The 22,886-nt window shown below is 45.7% G+C and overlaps 1 protein-coding gene across 50 annotated transcripts in view; it reads right to left on the bottom strand.

Annotated features, from left to right (window-relative positions):
* Window positions 1-827: 827 nt before the first annotated feature.
* Window positions 828-22,886, bottom strand: part of NACA (nascent polypeptide associated complex subunit alpha) — a 79,305-nt gene continuing 57,246 nt past the window's right edge. For all 50 annotated transcript variants that reach the window (XM_063952488.1, XM_063952539.1, XM_063952501.1 and 47 more), the window contains 6 exons: window positions 12,989-13,071; window positions 12,791-12,868; window positions 3,431-3,577; window positions 3,144-3,272; window positions 2,137-2,259; window positions 828-955 (listed from right to left, as the gene is read on the bottom strand). In XM_063952488.1, the coding sequence (XP_063808558.1) occupies window positions 941-955; window positions 2,137-2,259; window positions 3,144-3,272; window positions 3,431-3,577; window positions 12,791-12,868; window positions 12,989-13,071 (575 nt within the window). In that variant the 3' untranslated portion in view covers window positions 828-940. The remainder of the gene's footprint in view (window positions 956-2,136; window positions 2,260-3,143; window positions 3,273-3,430; window positions 3,578-12,790; window positions 12,869-12,988; window positions 13,072-22,886) is intronic.

Below are 22,886 nucleotides of genomic sequence, written 5' to 3'. Positions count from 1 at the left end.
AGAATGTGAAGAAACAGAGGTGGCAGCTCCCTCCACCCTTACCGGAACCTGGATAACTCCTCTCAAAGCTTCTGTTCAGATAGGGAGACTTTAGATCTCAATCAACAAGATCTGCAGTATAAGTCTGCTCTCTATTTCATTTTACCACTTCCAATTTGATATACATTGGCAAAGACTTCTCTTACAATAGAGAAGTGCTATAGTATTTACAACAATAAATGCACTCTGTAGTTACCAACTGTCTTGTACATAGTTACATCACTGATGGACTTAAAGTGGACTCATATCTGCTCAATATGATTGTCATATCCTGCCATAATCCCAGATCTGGAAAGGACAACTAAAGATCTAACAAGGTCACCACAAACCATTACGTTTAGTTACTGTAAACAGCAGTACTGCTCTCAAAACAATGACATTGATGTAAAGGTCAATGCTAAAAGTGTTGAAAATTCGATAGAGAGAATCACTGATTTCATCCATGCCACCTGTGCTCCTTTTCTTCCATCCAGGTCCATTTGGCGACTAATGCTGCATGCTCGCCCCCTTACCTTGAGTACAGACTCATCGAGCACTGAATTGCCTCCCCTCCATGCAGCTTATTCTACAAGATGGCAAGTTTCCCTATATTCAGCCCGTATTCCCAACCTACCTAGTCATTTCATTGCTAGATATGTCAATTTACACTGCAAATATTAAATCAAGTTATACTGATCTATATAGTACTTGTACAACACTGCAGAAACGTTGTGGCACTTTAATGTATTAATGTTTCTTCAAAAGTCCTTGCATAAACAGCCCCCCAAAAAAAACACAATTTCAAGAAGTAAATCACCAACAATAAGCCACAACTTTATTAAATCAATAGAAATAGTATAAATCTCAACTCGAGCTGCACTGATCCAAGAGCATGACCAAAGCAGATCACTCTGAGGGGAACTCACATCGTCAACTCCTATGAAGGAAAGATGAGAGAAAAAAAAAGTGTTAAGAGGATGTATTAGCCAATGAGTCTGAATCAAATGCATATCACTCCAACAGAATCTGGTAAATGTATACTATTCTATAGCATCTTAACCAAGTGCATTTTATTAATGAAGACAGGCAAAATAGCTCAGACATATAATGGCAAATTAGGTGAAAACTATTGCCGGGAACTAGTAGACAGATCATATGCAGTCATAAGGGGTTTGACAATCTGTCTAATTTGCTAAGATATTTATACAATATTGAATTAATACCAGATACAGGTTGAGTATCCCTTATCCAAAATGCTTGGGACCAGAGGTATTTTGGATATTGGATTTTTCCGTATTTTGGAATAATTGCATACCATAATGAGATATCATGGCGATGGGACCCGAGTCTAAGCACAGAATGCATTTGTTACATATACACACACACACACACAACCTGAAGTTAATTTTAGCCAATATTTTTAATAACTTTGTGCATTAAACAAAGTGTGTGTACATTCACACAATTCATTTATGTTTCATATACACCTTATACACAGCCTGAAGGTCACTTAATACACAAAGTTATAAAAAATATTGTATTAAACAAAGTTTGTGTACATTGAGCCATCAAAAAACAAAGGTTTCACTATCTCACTCAAAAAAAGTCTGTATTTCGGAATATTTGGATATGGGATACTCAACCTGTACTCCATACATATACACCCATAAATATACTGAGGACATGCCCCCAATAACAAATATTTTGATCTAAGTCATCTTTACCTTAGCTCTCACCCCACCCCCATATATTTGTTCAGGACATGGAGACTTGCAATTTGTTGGGGTTTTCACAAAGACTTCAATACTAAGGAACCATGGTGCTTTGCTCAACAGGAAACAGAGCAGTGATTAAGTGCAGCAACAGCACTGGACAGTTGCTGCAGATAGGTAGTAAAGCTAAGAACTAATTGGATTGGCCATGGCCACTGACCAATCAAGTCAAATTATGCCACACATACTATCCTCGCACACTAAATACCTCTTAAAAAAACACTTGAAAGATTTTCAATTAAAAGTTTGTTGCACACCTGCTATCCGTGTCAAACGCACTCCATAGCTAGAAAGGTATGAGGCTGCTTCTGAGATTAAGAATGTTTCCAGTACAGTCAGCACTTACCATGATGGCATTTACTATGTCGTTGCTGTTGTTCTTAAGAGCGCGCACAGCCTTCGCCCTGGACACATTAGCTTGTGACATTACAAGTTCAATGTCCTTAACTTCCACTCCAGTCTCATCAACCTGAAAGTCAAAAATATGATAAAAAGGATTCTATACTTGTAAAGAGATCAGAAATGTTATCTGCATAGAACTAGAGGACAGCATTCACAACCTGGTAACGTCTTATCTCAGCGTGCACAAACCATGCTAAGTGCAGTCATGACTACTCAATATGATGTTTTTAGCCTCAATGAGACACCACATATGGTACATTAAAATCATGATGTCCACCACTCTTATGGGTAGGGATACATGATATCCAGATCGACCTGAGAGACTCTTTTCGAGAAGGATAAACCTAGGGGTCCGGACAGAAATTTAAATGGTGTCAGATTTATTATTTGAAGAACTGCACAGCTACTCCAGGTGTCATTCCAGATTGTGTAACCAAAGTCACCAATACCAGATATCACTGGCTTCTGACTTTCCATGTCCTATCGGAGGATGTGTATTATAAGAAGGGCTGATTAGTCACCACACACCTCACTGCAGGAAATAAGACTATGCAAGGGGTCCATTCTCAATTCTAAACTGTACTACATAGACAACAGACATTGATTAGATGCTATGGAATAACGCCTTTTCTACACTCCAACTGTATATTTTCTATTCACAAAGATAGTTTTCATCTGGCAACACATGCATACCTGGGCACAATAAGTAACTATAAAAATACAAAAAAAATCATTTTATATAGATAGAGATCCCAGGGTGCACTTACTAAGCTACAGCAAAATACAGCCTTCTCAGTGTTTCTGGACACACAGGGCAGAGGTGGGCACAGTGAAACTATATGCAACATGGGCATGGTTTAGGCATTTTAGTGTTTAATTCCCCTCCGGCAATATGCAGCACTAGTTATAGGGGACGCTCCAGCTGTCGTAACAGATTCCAGAAGATCTCACCTCTTCCTCTTCGCTCTCTTCCTGTACCGTGGGAGTCTGCGTGTTTTCCTGTATGTTCGATACGGCTTCTCCCTGTACCTTGAATTTTTCGGCTGCTGCCAGCTGGGCTTGTTGTGAGAGATCTTCAATCTATTAAGAGCAGGAAGACAGGATAGTAAACAAGATCTTACAATTTAGCGTGAAAAAGTTTTTGAATAATATAAGAAACAAAAATATAGCCTCAATACTAATTCATGGTGAAAATACACTAAGCACTAAATAAAAAGGTCTCGTGGCACGTCACACACCTTGGCCTCTCCAAACACAATGTACGTATCAGATGCCGGGCTCTTATACACATCTGGCTTTGTGATGACAAACAGTATATTTTTGGATTTTCGGATTGTGACTCTTGTGACTCCAGTGACCTGGCGAAGCCCCAGCTTGGACATAGCCTAAAACAAATGGAGAAAGGTATTTATTATTCCATGCGTTAAATGCAAAAAGATGAAATGTTGTCTACGAGTTTTGTATTTTCACTAATACATTCCAAAAAGCAAAGAGATGCCATCATTTAACAGGACCGAAGCCGATTATCTTCTGTATTTTGAAAACCACTGCATTATGCACTCTGAGTACACACACTGTTGGCAATTGGAATAGGAGTACTCACACATGAGTGCGTTTAACTACAGACACTTGTCTCAATGCCCTCTTAAAAGCTATTACACACACAAAACATAAGCCTTAGTCCCCTCAGCTGAATAAATAGAACCACAGTTGACCCAACACTTGGTTGGAAACTTCCAATAATAAATGAACACTTCTAAATGCAGAAAGGCATGTGCTGATCTTCATGTACATTTAGTACAACCTTTAGTTGTAAAATAAATAGAATGTAAAACAATTCTAGGGTCTCACCTGTATTTTTGTCATACAAAGTGAATATTGTAAATACATAAAAAGTGTTCTATTACTTCATTCATAAGAACGGTTAACTGCTTTCTAACAACTTAAAACAGCAGCAGAAAGACTTTAATGAAGTCTGATGCTCTGTTTTAGTACTGAACATAATGGAACAACTTTCCCATAGCCCTAAGACTGGCCTGTCCATGATCAATATAAAAACTATGTAACCCGTGGAAATTAGATTCCTGCATTGGCTTTGACACAGAAACCTAGCGATATCATCAGGACTTCCTTCTGGCCACCCCACAGATGCGTCCTCATACACCCATCCTTTAGCGTTGCATTTGTAAGATACCATGCACGATTCCCACACTGCATATTTTTTTATCTTTATTTACTACTTTTTCCATAAGTTTGCATTTCAGTACGCACATAGGGGGAAATCAAATGTTTCAAAAGTCGGTTGGGTGTCCGTTTTTTCCTGTGTATTAGGTAGGAAAAAACAGACACCCAACCGACTTTTCAAAGACTTGAAATTCCCCCGTAGCGTACTAAGTACTTGACAATGGCAGCAAAGGAATTGGTATAAAATCACATGATATGAGGATCACTTGTTAAGGCCTGTTCAACAATGGCCCCAACTGTGTGTATATTTTCCCTGTGCTTGCGTGGGTTTCCTCTGGGTACTCCAAATATATACTGGTAAGTTAATTGGCTTCCAACAAAAATTAACCCCAGTGTGTACATACATGGGCAGACTAGATGCACCAGGTGGTTCTTATCTGTCCTCAAAACTCAAACTTTCTTTCTATTAACCAAGATTGAGCACCACTACATTGGGGCGGGTTAACCTACTTACCCTTCCAGGTGTCAGTATGCTGCGTGTTGGGCGCAATCTGGGTATAGATGTGATCGTTCCTTCTCTGTCTCCTCTCATGATGCTACCTCCCCTTCACTTCCACTAACTGTTGGTGTCCCCGAAAGCGCTGTTCTTGGTCCTCTCCTTTTCTCTCTCTATACGTCTTCTTTAGGTGAACTCATTAGTTCTTTTAACTTCCAATACCACCTCTATGCTGATGACACTCAAATCTACCTCTCCTCCCCTGATCTCTCCACGGCTCTCCTCACTCGTACCTCCAACTGTCTTTCTGCTATCTCTTGCTGGATGTCCCATCGCTTTCTTAAACTCAACATGTCTAAGACTGAGCTGATCATCTTCCCACCCTCCCGCACAACCTCACCTCCTTCAATCTCATTATCCATTGATGGCTCGACTATCTCCTCTAGCCCCAAAGTATGCTGTCTTGCCGTAATCCTTGACTCCTCCCTCTCCTTCAAACCACACATTCAGCACCTCTCACAAACCTGTCATTTTCATCTCAAAAACATTTCCAGGATCAAACTTTTTTCACTCAGGATGCCACTAAGATAATTATTCACTCACTGATTTCCAGACTGGACTACTGTAATCTCCTTCTAACTAACTGGCTTCCCTGACAATTACCTCTCTCCACTCCAATCTATCCTCAATGCTGCTGCCCGGCTCATCTTCTTCCCCAAACGCACTATATCCACCTCCCCCTCTCCTACAAGCCCTTCACTGGCTTCCCTTCCCTTTCAGAATCCAATTCAAACTTCTCACACTCACTTACAAAGCACTCACCCACTCCTCTCCCATTTACATCTCTGACCTTCTCTCCCTTTACTCTCCCACCCGTCCTCTTCGCTCTGCTAATGCACGCCGGCTCTCCTGTCTTCTGATTACTTCCTCCCAGTCCTATCTCCAAGATTTTTCACGTGCTGCTCCCTTTCTCTGGAATTCTTTACCTCTCCCCCTCACTCTCTCCACCTCTCTACAAAACTTCAAACGGGCTCTTAAGACCATTTTTACCAAACCCAGCCAAATCTTATCCTAATCCTCTGTTACACGCTCTCTATGTACCCCATCTGTGTCACACCTGTCTGTCTACCCCTCCCCTTAGAATGTAAGCTCTCACGAGTAGGGCCCTCTTCCCTCACGTGCTTATCCTTTTCTTACTTTAATAATCCTCAACTGCCCAAATCCTGCAGTTTTTTGGCCACCTTGGAACTTATCTCTATGTCATTTACTGGTGTAGTTATGCTTAGTTACCCTGTACTTTTCCTATATTGTCTTCAACTGTAAGTCACAGTTTTCCTGTTTTGATTATGTCCATATGTACTCTGTAATTGGGCGCTACGGAACCCTTGTGGCACCATATAAAGGATAATAAATATGGATACATCTGTACAAGAGCAGGGGAGAGCAGATCTAGCTAAAATGAAGACTTGCATTATTATATATAATAGTGTTTTACTGCTAGTTTGCATTACATCTCCTTAAATTATGGCACCCATCCTCTGCAACAGAAAGCACTCATACAGACATATGACGGTCAATAAAAAACAAATACAGAATAGGATCCTAAAAAAAATAAGAATTTACTTACCGATAATTCTATTTCTCGGAGTCCGTAGTGGATGCTGGGGTTCCTGAAAGGACCATGGGGAATAGCGGCTCCGCAGGAGACAGGGCACAAAAAGTAAAGCTTTTCCAGATCAGGTGGTGTGCACTGGCTCCTCCCCCTATGACCCTCCTCCAGACTCCAGTTAGGTACTGTGCCCGGACGAGCGTACACAATAAGGGAGGATTTTGAATCCCGGGTAAGACTCATACCAGCCACACCAATCACACCGTACAACTTGTGATCTAAACCCAGTTAACAGTATGATAACAGAGGAGCCTCTGAAAGATGGCTCCCTAAACAATAACTCGAATTAGTTAACAATAACTATGTACAAGTATTGCAGATAATCCGCACTTGGGATGGGCGCCCAGCATCCACTACGGACTCCGAGAAATAGAATTATCGGTAAGTAAATTCTTATTTTCTCTATCGTCCTAGTGGATGCTGGGGTTCCTGAAAGGACCATGGGGATTATACCAAAGCTCCCAAACGGGCGGGAGAGTGCGGATGACTCTGCAGCACCGAATGAGAGAACTCCAGGTCCTCTTTTGCCAGGGTATCAAATTTGTAGAATTTTACAAACGTGTTCTCCCCTGACCACGTAGCTGCTCAGCAGAGTTGTAATGCCGAGACCCCTCGGGCAGCCGCCCAAGATGAGCCCACCTTCCTTGTGGAATGGGCCTTAACAGATTTAGGCTGTGGCAGGCCTGCCACAGAATGTGCAAGTTGAATTGTGTTACAAATCCAACGAGCAATCGACTGCTTAGAAGCAGGCGCACCCAACTTGTTGGGTGCATACAGTATAAACAGCGAGTCAGATTTTCTGACTCCAGCCGTCCTTGAAATGTATATTTTTAAAGCTCTGACAACGTCCAACAACTTGGAGTCCTCCAAGTCGCTTGTAGCCGCAGGCACTACAATAGGCTGGTTCAGGTGAAACGCTGATACCACCTTAGGGAGAAAATGCGGACGCGTCCGCAGCTCTGCCCTATCCGAATGGAAAATTAAATAAGGGCTTTTATAAGATAAAGCCGCCATTTCAGATACTCTCCTGGCGGAAGCCAGGGCCAGTAACATAGTCACTTTCCATGTGAGATATTTCAAATCCACATTTTTTAGTGGTTCAAACCAATGGGATTTGAGGAAATCTAAAACTACATTTAGATCCCACGGTGCCACCGGAGGCACCACAGGAGGCTGTATATGCAGTACTCCTTTGACAAAAGTCTGGACCTCAGGGACTGAGGCCAATTCTTTTTGGAAGAATATTGACAGGGCCGAAATTTGAACCTTAATAGATCCCAATTTGAGACCCATAGACAATCCTGATTGCAGGAAATGTAGGAAACGACCCAGTTGAAATTCCTCCGTCGGAGCACTCCGATCCTCGCACCACGCAACATATTTCCGCCAAATGCGGTGATAATGCTTCGCGGTGACTTCCTTTCTTGCCTTAATCAAGGTAGGAATGACTTCTTCTGGAATGCCTTTTCCTTTTAGGATCTGGCGTTCAACCGCCATGCCGTCAAACGCAGCCGCGGTAAGTCTTGAAAGAGGCAGGGACCCTGTTGAAGCAGGTCCCTTCTCAGAGGTAGAGGCCACGGATCGTCCGTGACCATCTCTTGAAGTTCCGGGTACCAAGACCTTCTTGGCCAATCCGGAGCCACTAGTATCGTTCTTACTCCGCTTTGCCGTATGATTCTCAATACCTTTGGTATGAGAGGCAGAGGAGGAAACACATACACCGACTGGTACACCCAAGGTGTTACCAGCGCGTCCACAGCTATTGCCTGCGGATCTCTTGACCTGGCGCAATGTCTGCTGAGGAAGTCTGCTTCCCAGTTGTCCACGCCCGGGATGAACACTGCTGACAGTGCTATCACGTGATTCTCCGCCCAGCGAAGGATCCTGGCAGCTTCTGCCATTGCACTCCTGCTTCTTGTGCCGCCCTGTCTGTTTACATGGGCGACTGCCGTGATGTTGTCCGACTGGATCAACACCGGTCTTCCTTGAAGCAGAGGTTCCGCCTGGCTTAGAGCATTGTAGATTGCTCTTAGTTCCAGAATGTTTATGTGAAGAGACTTTTCCAGGCTCGACCACACTCCCTGGAAGTTTCTTCCTTGTGTGACTGCTCCCCAGCCTCTCAGGCTGGCGTCCGTGGTCACCAGGATCCAATCCTGTATGCCGAATCTGCGGCCCTCCAATAGATGAGCCCTCTGCAACCACCACAGAAGAGATACCCTTGTCCTTGGAGACAGGGTTATCCGCAGGTGCATCTGAAGATGCGACCCTGACCATTTGTCCAACAGATCCCTTTGGAAAATTCTTGCATGGAATCTGCCGAATGGAATTGCTTCGTAAGAAGCCACCATATTTCCCAGGACTCTTGTGCATTGATGTACAGACACCTTTCCTGGTTTTAGGAGGTTCCTGACCAGGTCGGATAACTCCTTGGCTTTTTCCTCGGGAAGAAAAACCTTTTTCTGAACCGTGTCCAGAATCATCCCTAGGAACAGCAGACGAGTTGTCGGCATTAATTGGGATTTTGGAATATTCAGAATCCATCCGTGCTGCTTTAGCACCTCTTGAGATAGTGCTAATCCCATCTCTAGCTGTTCTCTGGACCTTGCCCTTATTAGGAGATCGTCCAAGTATGTGATAATTAATACGCCTTTTCTTCGAAGAAGAATCATCATCTCGGCCATTACCTTTGTAAAGACCCGAGGTGCCGTGGACAAACCAAACGGCAGCGTCTGAAACTGATAGTGACAGTTTTGTACAAGGAACCTGAGGTACCCCTGGTGTGAGGGGTAAATTGGAACGTGGAGATACGCATCCTTGATGTCCAAGGATACCATAAAGTCCCCTTCTTCCAGGTTCGCTATCACTGCTCTGAGTGACTCCATCTTGAACTTGAACTTCTTTATGTACAGGTTCAAGGACTTCAGATTTAGAATAGGCCTTACCGAGCCATCCGGCTTCGGTACCACAAATAGAGTGGAATAATACCCCTTCCCTTGTTGTAGAAGAGGTACCTTGACTATCACCTGCTGAGAGTACAGCTTGTGAATGGCTTCCAAAACCGTCTCCCCTTCGGAGGGGGACGTTGGTAAAGCAGACTTCAGGAAACGGCGAGGTGGATCTGTCTCTAATTCCAACCTGTACCCCTGAGATATTATCTGCAGGATCCAGGGATCTACCTGCGAGTGAGCCCACTGCGCGCTGTAATTTTTGAGACGACCGCCCACCGTCCCCGAGTCCGCTTGAGAAGCCCCAGCGTCATGCTGAGGCTTTTGTAGAAGCCGGGGAGGGCTTCTGTTCCTGGGAAGGAGCTGCCTGTTGCTGTCTCTTCCCTCGACCTCTGCCTCGTGGCAGATATGAATAGCCCTTTGCTCTCTTATTTTTAAAGGAACGAAAAGGCTGCGGTTGAAAAGTCGGTGCCTTTTTCTGTTGGGGAGTGACTTGAGGTAGAAAGGTGGATTTCCCGGCTGTAGCCGTGGCCACCAAATCTGATAGACCGACTCCAAATAACTCCTCCCCTTTATACGGCAAAACTTCCATATGCCGTCTTGAATCCGCATCGCCTGTCCACTGTCGCGTCCATAAAGCTCTTCTGGCCGAAATGGACATAGCACTTACCCGTGATGCCAGTGTGCAGATATCCCTCTGTGCATCACGCATATAAAGAAATGCATCCTTTATTTGTTCTAACGACAGTAAAATATTGTCCCTGTCCAGGGTATCAATATTTTCAATCAGGGACTCTGACCAAACTACCCCAGCACTGCACATCCAGGCAGTCGCTATAGCTGGTCGTAGTATAACACCTGCATGTGTGTATATACTTTTTTGGATATTTTCCATCCTCCTATCTGATGGATCTTTAAGTGCGGCCGTCTCAGGAGAGGGTAACGCCACTTGTTTAGATAAGCGTGTTAGCGCCTTGTCCACCCTAGGAGGTGTTTCCCAGCGCTCCCTAACCTCTGGCGGGAAAGGGTATAATGCCAATAATTTCTTTGAAATTATCAGCTTTTTATCAGGGGCAATCCACGCTTCATCACACACGTCATTTAATTCTTCTGATTCAGGAAAAACTATAGGTAGTTTTTTCACACCCCACATAATACCCTGTTTAGTGGTACCTGTAGTATCAGCTAAATGTAACGCCTCCTTCATTGCCAAAATCATATAACGTGTGGCCCTACTGGAAAATACGGTTGATTCGTCACCGTCACCACTGGAATCAGTGCCTGTGTCTGGGTCTGTGTCGACCGACTGAGGCAAAGGGCGTTTCACAGCCCCTGACGGTGTTTGAGGCGCCTGGACAGGCACTAATTGATTGTCCGGCCGCCTCATGTCGTCAAACGACTGCTTAAGCGAGTTGACGCTATCCCGTAATTCCACAAATAAAGGCATCCATTCTGGTGTCGACCCCCTAGGAGGTGACATCCCCATATTTGGCAATTGCTCCGCCTCCACACCAATATCGTCCTCATACATGTCGACACACACGTACCGACACACAGCAGACACACAGGGAATGCTCTACACGAAGACAGGACCCACTAGCCCTTTGGGGAGACAGAGGGAGAGTCTGCCAGCACACACCAAAAAAGCGCTATATATGACAGGGATAGCCTTATAATAAGTGCTCCCTTATAGCTGCTTTATATATATCAAAATATTGCCATTAAATTTGCCCCCCCTCTCTGTTTTACCCTGTTTCTGTAGTGCAGTGCAGGGGAGAGACCTGGGAGCCGTCCTGACCAGCGGAGCTGTGAGAGGAAATGGCGCCGTGTGCTGAGGAGATAGGCCCCGCCCCTTTTCCGGCGGGCTCGTCTCCCGCTATTTTGTGAATCCAGGCAGGGGTTAAATATCTCCATATAGCCTCTGGGGGCTATATGTGAGGTATTTTTAGCCTTTTAATAGGTTTTCATTTGCCTCCCAGGGCGCCCCCCCCCAGCGCCCTGCACCCTCAGTGACTGCGTGTGAAGTGTGCTGAGAGGAAAATGGCGCACAGCTGCAGTGCTGTGCGCTACCTTTTGAAGACTGCAGGAGTCTTCAGCCGCCGATTCTGGACCTCTTCTTACTTCAGCATCTGCAAGGGGGCCGGCGGCGCGGCTCCGGTGACCATCCAGGCTGTACCTGTGATCGTCCCTCTGGAGCTGATGTCCAGTAGCCAAGAAGCCAATCCATCCTGCACGCAGGTGAGTTCACTTCTTCTCCCCTCTGTCCCTCGTTGCAGTGATCCTGTTGCCAGCAGGAATCACTGTAAAATAAAAAACCTAAGCTAAACTTTCTCTAAGCAGCTCTTTATGAGAGCCACCTAGAATTGCACCCTTCTCGGCCGGGCACAAAAATCTAACTGGAGTCTGGAGGAGGGTCATAGGGGGAGGAGCCAGTGCACACCACCTGATCTGGAAAAGCTTTACTTTTTGTGCCCTGTCTCCTGCGGAGCCGCTATTCCCCATGGTCCTTTCAGGAACCCCAGCATCCACTAGGACGATAGAGAAAAAATAATATACAAAATCATGTTTAGAACATATTTTATCTTCTCCAGATCCCACTTTGGTCATTGCCCTGTATGGACGTCGGCATCAGTGACCGATTAGGATATAATCGCAATACAAAAATGAAGATTTTGTCTCTAGGCCTTTGTACAATTAGAAAGGTTGTGGTAAATTAGTGGGGTAATACTAATTATTTTAAAAGTTAAAACTAATAAATATACAGCCAGCAAACAAATATGTATTTCTACAAATACATTGAAAAAGAAAGTGAAACAGGCCTGTCACCAGTAAGCATTACAATGGGCTTGCGGATGAGCGGGTCCTCACTTGCCACATCTACAGACCACACACAATATAGTCCAAATGTTTTGTAGCCCAAAACGTATCCAGCGTTTGGACAGACATATCGTGCACATGGTCTAATATGTATGCACTACCACGCGCTCCTGACAACATTGAAGTTGTCACATCTGCTGTGCTACAGAGGCCACGGGACGACCCGGCTCCTGACATCATACAGCTGAATGCGGCCATGAACGTTCTATCGCGCGCTCTCTTGTTCAGTGTGCTCGGCTGACTGACATCTCATACCGTCGGCCGAGATACACATCATCGTGGTGTGTACCCGGCCTAAGCTGCAAATCTGAAAACAACGCAGATCACTAGTCTGATAACAGGAGACCACTGCAGGATAACTTAGCAAGCTAGGCTTTCAGCAGCAGTACGTTATGTAATTGTCATCGTTATATTAAACACACATTACCTTTCTTGCTTTCTTTTCACTCCTGCTTTGTTTTGCTTTGCTGACCGGTTCCTCGTCTATTTCTGCTGCTGCTGCAAGCTGTCAAACACATGAAATATAATTATGTGACCACTGTGCATACATTTGTGCAGAATATATCAGACCATTAAATGTAAATTATTTCAGAAGCTGAGATACAAATGAGGAACGCGCTCTTACCTGCGCTTGCTGTGTGGAAGTTTGTGTGGAGTCCTGTTCCAGTTCTGGAGGAGAATCATCACTGTCAGATTCTGTTCCTGACCCTGACAAATAAAGTATAAACAGATTAATCTTATGGCATCACCAGGGCTCTGGTCCATGGAAGCCAGATTCTACTGCTACAACCTACAAGGCAAAGAGGGGGAAGACCATGACTTAACACTGCAACAGAACCTACGCAAATTGAGAGAGGTCAGAATAATATAAACAACAAAAGGTGACAGCGTTTTCGTACATCAAAAGTACAAAATCATTCACATGACGTTTTAACATACAAATCCACAACAAACGCTCCACATTTATATCAAATCACAACCAGAATCAGACTCGCGACGGCCGCGCGGCAGCACTTTTGTCGGGTTTCTTTTCTCATCCCCCGGAGATGAGAGAAGAATTCCCGACAATTGAGGGTCACTCGTCGCTGTACTGAATAGCGCCGGGAGGAAACTCCTGGCGCTATTCAACTGTCGGAGAATAGAATTGACCCCTTTGTGCATTAAATAAAGTTTGTGTACATTAAACCATCAGAAAACAAAGGTTTCACTATCTCACTCTAAAAAAAATTCCGTATTTTGGAAAATCCGGATATGGGATACTCAACCTGTATTTCCAAAACAGAGTTAATTATATTTCCACTGGCCAACAGAAATATCAGGTTGGTAACTGCTATCACTGTTGAGAACTCTACAATCAGCCTTACACGACAAGCTCGCTGCCTAGATGTCATACTTTACTCAGAATTGTCCTTAGATCCACACATTCAATCTGTCTCAAAATCATGTTCCATGCATCTAAGAAATATATCCAAAATATGATCATATCTTACACAAGACACTGCTAAAACGCTAATCCATGCTCTCATTATCTCCCGCATTGATTATTGTAATAGTCTTCTTACTGGTCTTACTAAGAAGAGACTCTCACCATTACAATCCATAATGAATGCAGCTGCGAGGCTATTACTCCTCGTTAGACGTTCATCGTCTGCAGACCCACTTTGTCAGTCCCTCCATTGGCTACCTGTATTCTACCGTATTCAATATAAAAATAAGATTTTAAACCTAACGGTAAATCTTTTTCTCCTAGTCCGTAGAGGATGCTGGGGACTCCGTAAGGACCATGGGGTATAGACGGGCTCCGCAGGAGACATGGACACTATAAAGAACTTTAGATGGGTGTGCACTGGCTCCTCCCTCTATGCTCCTCCTCCAGATCTCAGTTAGAGAACTGTGCCCAGAGGAGACAGACCGTACGAGGAAAGGATTTTTGTTAATCTAAGGGCAAAATCCATACCACACCATCCACACCGTATAACCTGGAATATACGCAACCAGTCAACAGTATGAACAAAAACAGCATCAGCCAAAGACTGATCTCAACTGTAACATAACCCTTATTGTAAGCAATAACTATATACAAGCCTTGCAGAAATATGTCCGCACTGGGACGGGCGCCCAGCATCCTCTACGGACTATTTACCGGTAGGTTTAAAATCTTATTTTCTCTTACGTCCTAGAGGATGCTGGGGACTCCGTAAGGACCATGGGGATTATACCAAAGCGACAGACCGGGCGGGAGAGTGCGGATGACTCTGCAGCACCGATTGAGCAAACATGAGGTCCTCATCAGCCAGGGTATCAAACTTGTAGACTTTTGCAAACGTGTTTCAACCCGACCAAGTCGCCGCTCGGCAAAGCTGTAATGCCGAGACGCCTCGTGCAGCCGCCAAAGAAGAGCCCACCTTCCTAGTGGAATGGGCCTTTACCGAATTTGGTAACGGCAATCCAGCCATAGAATGAGCCTGCTGAATCGTGAAACAGATCCAGCGAGCAATAGTCTGCTTAGAAGCAGGAGCGCCAACCTTGTTGGCTGCATACAGGATAAACAGTGCCTCTGTTTTCCTAACCTGAGCCGTCCTGGCTACATAAATTTTTAAGGCTCTGACTACATCAAGGAACTTGGAATCCTCCAAATCATCTGTAGTCACAGGTACCACAATAGGTTGGTTCATATGAAACGATGAAACCACTTTAGGCAAAAATTGAAGACGAGCCCTTAATTCCGCTCTATCCACATGGAAAATCAGATAGGGGCTTTTGTGAGACAAAGCCGCCAATTCGGACACCCGCCTTGCAGATGCCAAGGCCAACAACATGACCACCTTCCAAGTGAGAACTTTTAATTCAACCGTTTGAAGAGGTTCAAACCAGTGAGATTTTAGGAACTGTAACACCACGATAAGGTCCAATGGTGCCACTGGAGGCACAAAAGGAGGCTGTATGTGTAGCACTCCCTTTACAAAAATCTGGACTTCCGGGAGAGAAGCCAATTCCTTCTGAAAGAAAATTGATAGGGCCGAAATCTGTACCTTAATGGAGCCTAATTTTAGGCCCAAATCCAATCCTGTCTGTAGAAAGTGGAGAAAATGGCCCACATGGAATTCCTCAGTAGGAGAATTCTTGGCTTGACACCAAGATGCATACTTTCTCCAGATACGGTGATAAAGGCAAGGAAGGAGGTGACGGCGAAACATTATCAGAGTAGGGATGACTTCTTCTGGAATGCCTTTCCCAGCTAGGATTCCGTGTTCAACCGTCATGCCGTCAAACGTAACCGCGGTAAGTCTTGGAACACGCAGGGCCCCTGTTGCAACAGGTCCTCTCTGAGAGGAAGAGGCCACGGATCTTCTGTGAGCATTTCCTGAAGATCTGAATACCAGGCCCTTCGAGGTCAATCTGGAACAATGAGTATTGTCCGCACGCTTTTTCATCTTATGATTCTCAATCTCTTTGAGAGGAGTGGAAGAGGAATGAACACAGACCGACTGAAACACCCACGGTGTCACCAGGGCGTCTGCTACTGCCTGAGGGTCCCTTGACCTGGCGCAACACCTCCGATGCTTCTTGTTGAGGCGTGACGCCATCATGTCTATTTGAGGAAGTCCCCAATTACTTATCTCTGCAAAAACTTCTTGATGAAGTCCCCACTCTCCTGGATGGAGATCGTGTCTGCTGAGGAAGTCTGCTTCCCAGTTGTCCACTCCCGGAATGAAGACTGCTGCCAAAGCGCTTATGTGATTTTCCGCCCAGCGAAGAATCCTGGTGGCTTCCGCCATTGCCGCTCTGCTCCTTGTACCGCCTTGGCGGTTTACATGAGCCACGGCTGTGACGTTGTCTGATTGAATCAGAACCGGTAGGTCGTGAAGAAGATTCTCCGCTTGACGTAGGCCGTTGTATATGCCCCTCAATTCCAGTACGTTGATCTGTAGACAAGCCTCCTGCCTTGACCATAGTCCCTGAAAGTTTCTTCCTTGTGTGACTGCTCCCCATCCTCGGAGGCTCGCGTCCGTGGTCACCAGAACCCAGTCCTGAATGCCGAACCTGCGACCCTCTAGAAGGTGAGCACTCCGTAGCCACCACAGGAGAGACACCCTGGCCCTGGGGGACCGGCTTATTTTCCGCTGAATTTGAAGATGGGACTCGGACCACTTGTCCAGAAGGTCCCACTGAAACGTCCTCGCATGAAACCTGCCGAAGGGGATGGCCTCGTAGGTCGCCACCATTTTCCCCCAGTACTCGTGTGCATTGATGGACTGACACTCTTTCCGGTTTTAACAGGTCTCTGACCATGTTCTGGAGTTCCTGGGCTTTTTCCCTTGGGAGAAAAACCCTCTTTTGTTCAGTGTCCAGAATCATGCCTAAGAAAGATAGCCGAGTTGTTGGAACCAACTGTGACTTTGGTAGATTCAGAATCCAGCCATGTTGCTGCAGCACTCTCAGGGAGAGCGCCACGCTTTTCAGCAAATGATCTCTCGATCTCGCTTTTATCAGGAGATCGTCCAAGTACGGGATAATTGTGACTCCCTGCCAGCGCAGGAGCACCATCATTTCCGCCATTACCTTGGTGAAAATCCTCGGGGCCGTGGAAAGCCCAAACGGCAACATCTGAAATTGGTAATGACAGTCCTGTACAGCGAATCTCAGGTACGCCTGATGAGGGGGATATATGGGGGACATGAAGGTATGCGTCCTTTATGTCCAGTGACACCATAAAATCCCCCCCTTCCAGGCTGGAGATAACTGGCCGCAGCGATTCCATCTTGAATTTGAACTTTTTCAAGTACAGGTTTAGGGATTTTAAATTTAGAATGGGTCTGACCGAGCCATCCGGTTTCGGGACCACAAATAGGGTTGAATAGTACCCCTTTCCCTGTTGAACTAGGGGAACCTCGACAACCACTTGTTGACACAGTTTTTGAATTGCAGCTAAAACTATCTCCCTTTCTGGGGAAGAAGCTGGTAAAGCAGATTTGAAAAACCAGCGAGGAGGCACGTCTTCGAATTCCAGCTTGTAACCTTGGGATACAATTTCCATTGCCCAAGGATCCACGTCTGACTGAACCCAGACGTGGCTGAAGAGTCGAAGACGTGCCCCCACCAGCGCGGACTCCCTCAGTGGAGCCCCAGTGTCATGCAGTGGATTTAGTAGAAGCCGGGGAGGACTTCTGCTCCTGGGAACTAGCCGTAGCAGGCAGTCTTTTCCCTCTACCCTTACCTCTGGCGAGGAAGGAAGAGCCCCGACCTCTTCTGGACTTATGCGATCGAAAAGACTGCATCTGATATTGCTGCATTTTCTTTTGCTGTGGGGAAACATAAGGTAAAAAAGTAGATTTACCCGCGGTAGCTGTGGAAACCAGGTCCGCGAGACCTTCCCCAAATAAATCCTCACCTTTGTAAGGCAAAACTTCCATATGCCTCTTTGAGTCGGTATCACCCGTCCATTGGCGGGTCCACAGGGCTCGCCTAGCAGAAATCGCGATGGCGTTGGCTCTCGAACCTAGTAGACCAACGTCTCTCTTATATAAGACTGAGTCTTTAACGTGACCCAAGGTCAATAAAATGGTATCCCTATCCAGGGTATCAATGTCAGCCGACAAAGTATCCGTCCAAGCCGCTACAGCGCTACAAACCCAAGCCGACGCTATTGCCGGTCTGAGCAAGGCACCCGTATGTGTATAAATTGATTTTAAGGTAGTTTCCTGTCTGCGATCAGCAGGATCCTTGAGGGCTGCCGTGTCTGGAGACGGTAGCGACACCCTTTTGTACAAGCGCGTTAACGACTTATCCACCCTGCTTGAGGATTCCCACCGTAACCTGTCCTGCGCAGGGAAAGGATACTCCATAAGAATTCTCTTGGGAATCTGCAGTTTGTCTGGAGTTTCCCAAGCCTTTTCAAATAACGCATTCAGCTCATGAGATGGGGAAAAGGTTACCTCAGGTTTCTTTTCCTTAAACATGTGTACCCTCTTGTCAGGGACAGAAGGGTCATCTGTGATATGTAAAACATCCTTTATTGCAATAATCATATAATGAATACTTTTGGCCACCCTTGGGTGTTACCTCGCATCATCGTAGTCGACACTGAAGTCAGAATACGTGTCGGTATCAGTGTCTGCTACTCGGGACAGGGGACGTTTCTGAGACCCTGAAGGGCCCTGTGACACAGTCAAAACCATGGATTGACTCCCTGTTCTATCCCTGGACTCTGCTTTGTCCAATATCTGATGTAATAAAGACACATTTGCATTTAAAACATTCAACATATCCAACCAATCAGGTGTCGGCGTTGCCGACGGAGACACCAAATTCATTTGCTCCACCTCCTCCTTAGATGAGCCTTCCGCTTCAGACATGCCGACACACGCGTAACGACACCCCCACACACACAGGGATATATTTATATGGAGACAGTTCTCCAATAAGGCCCTTTGGAGAGAGAGAGTATGCCAGCAAAGACCCAGCGCCACCTGACACTGGAAACAAAATTCCCAGTTAAAAAAGCACATACATACATACACATATATATATATATATATATACACACATACATACATACATACATACATACACATATATACACACATATACATACACATATACATACACATATACATACACACACACATATACACACATGCAACAATAGAAGAACTGGCGCCAAGGGGTCGTATCAACTCCCACTTTTAAACCTTAACTTGTTAAAACCTATTTTAAAGCACAGTAATAACATGTTCCATCATAAAACATTTATTAAAAACACATTCAAAACTAATACAGAAGAGACGTATTATTCCACAGTGAAAGATGTATAATTCTCAGTGTTGAATACAAATGCAAGTGGATCACAACAGTCTTCTCCTTCTCCTTAAAGTTGGTTCGGAGATAACGCCACAACAGACAACCCAACGCGTTTCGTCTTATACAAAAGACTTCTTCAGGGGTACATCCATAATTGTAGAAGATCTTATCAGAACTTAATACAATATTCTTAATAACATATAAGGAACACATCATTACAAAAAACTTCCAATATGACAGAGCAGACAGAGAAAGGTAAAAAAAGGAGAAAAAAAAAGGAATTACATCTCGGGTCATACCTCGAGTAACTGGAACATAGCATAATACGAGAAAACTCGTTCATACGTGCAAGATGGAAATTCCAATATATCACCAAGGCTTTCTGATAAGCAACCAGTGTTGCCTAATTGAGAAATATTAACCTCGTCACAATTTATTCAATAACATTATGTATAAAGTGGACAAAAAATAAGATTTACTTACCGGTAAATCTATTTCTCGTAGTCCGTAGTGGATGCTGGGGACTCCGTAAGGACCATGGGGAATAGACGGGCTCCGCAGGAGACAGGGCACTTTAAGAAAGAATTTGGATACTGGTGTGCTCTGGCTCCTCCCTCTATGTCCCTCCTCCAGACCTCAGTTAAAGAAACTGTGCCCGGAAGAGCTGACAGTACAAGGAAAGGATTTTGGAATCCAGGGCAAGACTCATACCAGTCACACCAATCACACTGTATAACTTGTGATAAACTTAACAGTATGAACAACAGAGCATCAGATCAACCCTGAGGCAACCAACATAACCCTTATTTAAGCAATAACTATATACAAGCATTGCAGAAAAAAGTCCGCACTTGGGACGGGCGCCCAGCATCCACTACGGACTACGAGAAAAAGATAATACCGGTAAGTAAAATCTTATTTTCTCTAACGTCCTAGTGGATGCTGGGGACTCCGTAAGGACCATGGGGATTATACCAAAGCTCCCAAACGGGCAGGAGAGTGCGGATGACTCTGCAGCACCGAATGAGCAAACACAAGGTCCTCCTCAGCCAGGGTATCAAACTTGTAGAACTTTGCAAAAGTGTTTGAACCCGACCAAGTAGCTGCTCGGCAAAGCTGTAATGCCGAGACCCCTCGGGCAGCCGCCCAAGAAGAGCCCACCTTCCTTGTGAAATGGGCTTTTACCGATTTCGGCAGCGGCAATCCCGCCGCAGAATGAGCCTGCTGAATCGTGTTACAGATCCAGTGAGCAATAGTTTGCTTTGAAGCAGGAGCACCCAGCTTGTTGGGTGCATACAAGATAAACAGTGACTCAGTTTTCCTGACTCTAGCCGTTCTGGCTACATAAACCTTCAAAGCCCTGACCACATCTAGTAACTCGGAATCCTCCAAGTCACGAGTAGCCACAGGCACCACAATAGGTTGGTTCATATGAAAAGATGACACCACTTTTGCCAGAAATTGCGGACGGGTCCGCAATTCCGCCCTGTCCATATGGAAAACCAGATAGGGGCTTTTATGTGACAAAGCCGCTAATTCTGACACACGCCTAGCCGAAGCCAAGGCTAATAGCATGACCACCTTCCACGTGAGAAATTTTAACTCCACGGTTTTAAGTAGCTCACACCAGTGTGACTTCAGGAAACTCAACACCACGTTAAGATCCCAAGGTGCCACTGGAGGCACAAAAGGGGGCTGAATATGCAGCACTCCCTTCACAAACGTCTGAACTTCAGGAAGAGAAGCCAGTTCTTTTTGAAAGAAAATGGATAGGGCCGAAATCTGGACCTTAATGGAACCCAATTTTAGGCCCAAAGTCTCTCCCGACTGTAGGAAGTGAAGGAAACGGCCCAGCTGGAATTCCTCCGTAGGGGCATTCCTGGCCTCACACCAAGCAACATATTTTCACCATATACGGTGATAATGTTTAGCCGTCACGTCCTTCCTAGCCTTTATCAGCGTAGGAATAACCTCCTCCGGAATGCCTTTTTCTGCTAGGATCCGGTGTTCAACCGCCATGCCGTCAAACGCAGGCGCTGTAAGTCTTGGAACAGACAGGGCCCCTGTTGCAACAAGTCCTGTCTTAGAGGCAGAGGCCATGGGTCCTCTGTGAGCATTTCTTGCAGCTCTGGATACCAAGTCCTTCTTGGCCAATCCGGAACAATGAGTATTGTTCTCACTCCTCTTCTTCTTATGATTCTCAGCACCTTGGGTATGAGAGGAAGAGGAGGAAACACATAGACCGACTGGAACACCCACGGTGTCACTAGAGCGTCTACAGCTATCGCCTGAGGGTCTCTTGACCTGGCGCAATACCTCTGTAGCTTTTTGTTGAGGCGGGATGCCATCATGTCTACTTGTGGCAGTTCCCACCGACTTGCAATCTGCGTGAAGACTTCTTGATGAAGTCCCCACTCTCCCGGGTGGAGGTCATGCCTGCTGAGGAAGTCTGCTTCCCAGTTGTCCACTCCCGGAATGAACACTGCTGACAGTGCAGTTACGTGATTCTCCGCCCAGCGCAGAATTCTGGTGGCTTCCGCCATCGCCACCCTGCTCCTTGTGCCGCCTTGGCGGTTTACACGAGCCACTGCGGTGATGTTGTCTGACTGAATCAGCACCGGTCGGTCGCAAAGCAGGGTCTCCGCTTGTCGTAGGGCGTTGTATATTGCCCTCAGTTCCAGGATGTTTATGTGAAGACAAGTCTCCTGACTTGACCACAGACCTTGGAAATTTCTTCCCTGTGTGACTGCTCCCCACCCTCCTGAATGCCGAATCTGCGGCCTTCGAGAAGGTGAGCACTCTGCAGCCACCACAGGAGAGACACCCTGGCCCTGGGGGACAGGGTGATCAGCCGATGCATCAGTAGATGTGATCCGGACCACTTGTCCAACAGATCCCACTGAAAGGTCCTCGCATGGAACCTGCCGAAGGGAATGGCCTCGTATGATGCCCCCATCTTTCCCAGGACTCGCGTGCAGTGATGCACCGACACCTGTTTTGGTTTTAATAGGTCTCTGACCAGTGTCATGAGCTCCTGAGCCTTCTCCATCGGGAGATAAACCCTCTTCTGGTCTGTGTCCAGAATCATGCCCAGGAATGGCAGACGAGTCGTAGGAATCAACTGCGACTTTGGAATATTTAGAATCCAGCCGTGCTGCTGTAACACTTCCCGAGAGCGTGCTACGCTGATCAGCAACTGCTCTCTGGACCTCACCTTTATGAGGAGATCGTCCAAGTATGGGATAATTGTGACCCCTTGCTTCCGCAGGAGCACCATCATCTCCGCCATTACCTTGGTAAAAATTCTCAGTGCCGTGGAGAGACCAAACGGCAACGTCTGGAATTGGTAATGACAATCCTGTACCACAAATCTGAGGTACGCCTGATGAGGTGGATAAATGGGGACATGAAGGTAAGCATCCTTTATGTCCAGAGACACCATAAAATCCCCCCCTTCCAGGCTTGCGATGACCGCTCTGAGCAATTCCATCTTGAACTTGAACCTTTTCAGGTATATGTTCAGGGATTTTAAATTCAATATGGGTCTGACCGAACCGTCCGGTTTCGGTACCACAAACATGGTTGAATAGTAACCCCTTCCCTGTTGAAGGAGGGGAACCTTTACCACCACCTGCAGAAGATACAATTTGTGAATTGCAGCTAACACTATTTCCCTCTCTAAGGGGGAAGCTGGCAGGGCCGCTTTGAGGTAACGGTGAGGG

The sequence above is a fragment of the Pseudophryne corroboree genome, chromosome 2, assembly GCF_028390025.1.
Source record: "Pseudophryne corroboree isolate aPseCor3 chromosome 2, aPseCor3.hap2, whole genome shotgun sequence".
NCBI classification, from domain to species: Eukaryota; Metazoa; Chordata; class Amphibia; order Anura; family Myobatrachidae; genus Pseudophryne; species Pseudophryne corroboree.
Note: the sequence above shows the minus strand (reverse complement) of the source record. Positions and strands in the feature narration are given on the sequence as shown.